Source organism: Anopheles maculipalpis, chromosome 2RL, assembly GCF_943734695.1.
Source record: "Anopheles maculipalpis chromosome 2RL, idAnoMacuDA_375_x, whole genome shotgun sequence".
Taxonomy (NCBI): Eukaryota; Metazoa; Arthropoda; class Insecta; order Diptera; family Culicidae; genus Anopheles; species Anopheles maculipalpis.
The window spans coordinates 68,392,293-68,396,154 of record NC_064871.1 but is presented as its reverse complement, the minus strand read 5'-3'; the positions used below and the strand labels follow the sequence as shown (position 1 = coordinate 68,396,154).

The following is a 3,862-nucleotide window of genomic DNA, read 5'->3' as shown; positions in this document are numbered from 1 at the left end:
TTCTCGCAGATGTACGACTGCACCACAGTCATCCGGTTCGTGGTCAGCGTGCCCGTCTTGTCGGAACAGATCGCCGTCGCATTGCCCATAGTTTCACACGCATCCAAATGTCGCACCAAGTTGTTATCCTTCATCATCTTCTTTACCGAGTAGGCAAGCGAGAGGGTAACAGCCAACGGTAAACCTTCCGGCACGGCTACAACCAGCACCGTCACACCGATGATGAAGTGCTTCACGAGATTGTTCGCATACGAGTTGCGCCAGGGCTTCTGTTCAATCACAAACGTTTGGATGCAGAATTGAATAATAAGGATAATAACCGTCAGCACGGCGATCGTCGAACCGGCGTATCCGATCTGTATTGCTAGTTTGGTCAGTTTGGCCTGCAGTACGGACTTTTCCTTACCACCATGACCGCTGCCCTCACCACTGCTCTTACCACCCTCATCACCACCATCATCCGAAGTGATGGAATCGACCGTCGTCTGACTTCGGATACCCTGCGGGTGTCCGTGGCTATTGTTGGTGATTTCATCCTTAGCGCCTGCCGCCTTCTTTGCCTTTTTCGCTTCCTTCTTCTTCTGCTTAGCGGCTGCCTCGTGCTCATCGACGGCCGCACCCAGCAGCGTGAAAATGATACCGGCCTGCGAGTTAACACCAACCGCCGTTACCACCATCTTGCCACTGCCCTCCATTACGTGCGTGCCGGAAAGGACGATCGGATCGGTCGATTCATTCTTCTTCACGTGATCCGACTCACCCGTCAGGGACGATTCGTCAATCTTCAAATCGTTACTCTGTATGAGAATACCGTCCGCTGGTAGCAGATCACCGTACTTGATCTGGCAGATGTCACCGACCACTATATCGCCGATGTTCACCTGCACCGCATCACCGCCCCGGATGACCGAGAACTTGTGCTCGCCCTCGATACGTGACTGCAGGCCACGGAACTGTTTCTCCTTGGAGTAATCGTTGAATGCCGTCACCACGACCACCACAAACACCGACACCAAAATGGCGAGCCCTTCGATCCATGAGTAGTGTTCCTCTTCCTCCTGCACAATTGGTTCGTCCTCGTCTGCCGGCTGGTAAAATGATAACAGTAGCGAAATGATGGCAGCAATTTCCAGGATAATCAGCGTCACGTCTTGCAGCGCTTCCCAGACGAGCGTCAGGAAGGACTTCGGCGGTTTGGGCGGGATTATGTTCGAACCAAACGTTTCCCGTCGATGGTCAATGTCGGCTTTCGATCCGCTCAGACCCTCGTTCGGGGAGGTGTACAGCTTCCGACAAATATCTCCTACACCACCGTACTCGTTCACCTTTGCTACCGCTTCACGGCCCCGATGTTCCATGATCTCACGCAGATTCTTCTGCGTGATCTGGTACTGGGCCGGTCGTCCGTCGATAGTCGCCATTTTGATGCGATCGTTTTCTACCGGTTTATTTGTTCGATTCTGCACAACAAAACACTTCCTTCTCACCACTGAATATTCGTTTTAAGCTTTAATCAATCCACTTGCCTGCTACACCTGAGCACGAACGGTCAGGCTAGGCCTTTGGTATCACGCACGATAACTCTACCAGTTTACTCGCTTGTCTTTCGGTGCTGCTTGTGGGGTGGTCCCTTCCAAGCTGGGCCAAAAACTCAAACGAAATCAATAACACAAACCCGCACCGCAGCACACAACAACGTACACCGCACAACAAGTTACAATTTGTTCGAGAGAAATATTTCACGTACACACACACACACAATAAGGTTCCGGTTACCGAAAGCAACACACGACTGGAACACTCGCGGTCGCTGATGATGTACACCACCAGCCGCCTATAGAGGACCCGCCGTGTCGATGTCTGGGCGTGCGAAGGAGCTGCTGTCACCAGAAGCTACGGCATGCAAGCATTGTCGTCAGCAACGTCATCATACCGTGCAGCATCTGCATCATCGTTAGCCAACCCACCACCAGTAAAAAGTGTATCTGTGTGTGCCGCACGTGGGGGTGTACAGCGTCGCTAGACCACCCAAAGTCGCGTTGCAGCGTGGAGTGCAATTATGGGCGCAATGGATGCGACATGGCACGATCTATTTCCACTCGGTCGATTAGTGCAGCTTCTTTAGTTGGAGCGGACCTGTTCCGATACGACCCTGTCCTGTGTTTCGGTGTAGTGCGTTGTGTTATCTAAAATTAAAAAGGGAAACGCAAACAACACAAACATTAGAACACTGTAGATCACACTTTAATATAATACTAAAACTAAAACTAGTTTACAACAGCACGTGTTTTTCACCCTACAGAAAATAAACCTCTCCGTAAAACAACCCGTCCAACACTCGAGACCGACACCTAACAGACCGGACCGAAGATGATCGTACGAACACGACAAGCGATGTGGAAGCTTTCGGTCAACTAGTGCGGTCTATTTATAAAAGTGGTCCAAAGATACTGTGTCTCGACCACGGTGGGACGCAGCGATACCTTATTGCACTATTCGCCTCCAAAATGCGCGCCAACTTCCTCGCCACCCCGGTGTGGTGGTGTACCAGCAGCAGCAGCAGCAGCAGCAGGAACAAACCGATAAGTTTCTTGTCCCGTAAAATAAATAACGCACTGCGGTCGTTGAAGCTGCTCGACAGCAACATACGCAGGACAGCAGGTAACTTATCAGCAGCAAGGCAACAGAGCTGTACTGCTGTAAGGAGGATGGATATCATCCTCATACCCTAGATATCACATTTACGGTCGTAGAAGACAACCGTTTATCATTCAGCACTAACCTGCGGTGCGTTTAGAGGAACACATACATACTACACACGGCCGACTTTGCTGCATCTTTCAGCTGTAACGTGTTCAGTCATTTTAAGTGCTCAAATTTCTCGCTGTTTATGATTGTTTGCCTACAGACAAAACGTTGGTGTCGTTTGTCTGTTTCAGGTACAACATTCCAAACGCTGCAAATTGCAAGGGGGAGAGGAAGAAGGAGGCCCCAGATTATGTAACCATTGAATGTAAAGTAATTAAAGTTACAAGAAATATGAAGCATGGTGAGGGTTCAATTTTCTATATTACACGCTACATTCCTTGCTAGAGTCATTGAGCATATCGTGTTCGAGGATTAGTGTGCTCAAAGCCAAGAACAATATTCCAAATTAGTTTCTGATCACAACTGTATAACGAATACATCAAAATAGTTAACTGGACCAGTGAAGGACATTCGGGAACTGTACAATGACCCCCGTAGTGAGGCTTGACTATCCAACTACGTGGTATCAGCAAAGTCTACTAAGCCATTAGATAGCCGGCGTGAGCTAGAAGACCGTTAAGCCATTAAGAATTTTGACTTCGGTATCTCTCTGTCTCCTTTCCGTTCTAGACTTTCTTCCTCTTTTACTTCTTAATGTTCCTCCTACTATAACTGTTTACTATTTTCTTCGATCCTGGATCAGTTTTTACTGTGACTCCTTCTGTTTACTATAGTTTTTAGTTTTAAATTTAGATTAAGTTTATGATTATGTAGCCTGAGAACCAAACAGTTTTTAATAAACACCAATAAAAAACAAAGAAGAAGACATTGGGTACAATTCTACAAATTAGCCTGGACCAAATATGAAAGTTAGGAAAGTCCTACGGCATTGGAAGAACATTCGATTTTACGGTGAAAAAAATGCGTTGAAATGAAACTTTAAATTAATAAAAACTTAAAGGACGCTTTTTTGGGTAAAAAATCGTAGGACCACATGAACAATCAATCAACCTTTCTTAAAATGCAATCTTTTTTAAAAGTTGAATTAATGCTACATAACTTCAAAAATCAGCTAAAAAGGGTATCTTATCTTCTATCTTATTCAATATATGCA

At 46.9% G+C, this 3,862-nt stretch overlaps 1 protein-coding gene across 5 annotated transcripts in view; it reads right to left on the bottom strand.

Annotated features, from left to right (window-relative positions):
- LOC126568777 (plasma membrane calcium-transporting ATPase 1) overlaps positions 1-1,442 on the bottom strand; it is a 16,520-nt gene extending 15,078 nt beyond the window's left edge. For all 5 annotated transcript variants that reach the window (XM_050225401.1, XM_050225400.1, XM_050225403.1 and 2 more), the window contains exon 1: positions 1-1,442. This exon is cut by the window's left edge. In XM_050225401.1, the coding sequence (XP_050081358.1) occupies positions 1-1,421 (1,421 nt within the window). In that variant the 5' untranslated portion in view covers positions 1,422-1,442.
- Positions 1,443-3,862: the final 2,420 nt, after the last annotated feature.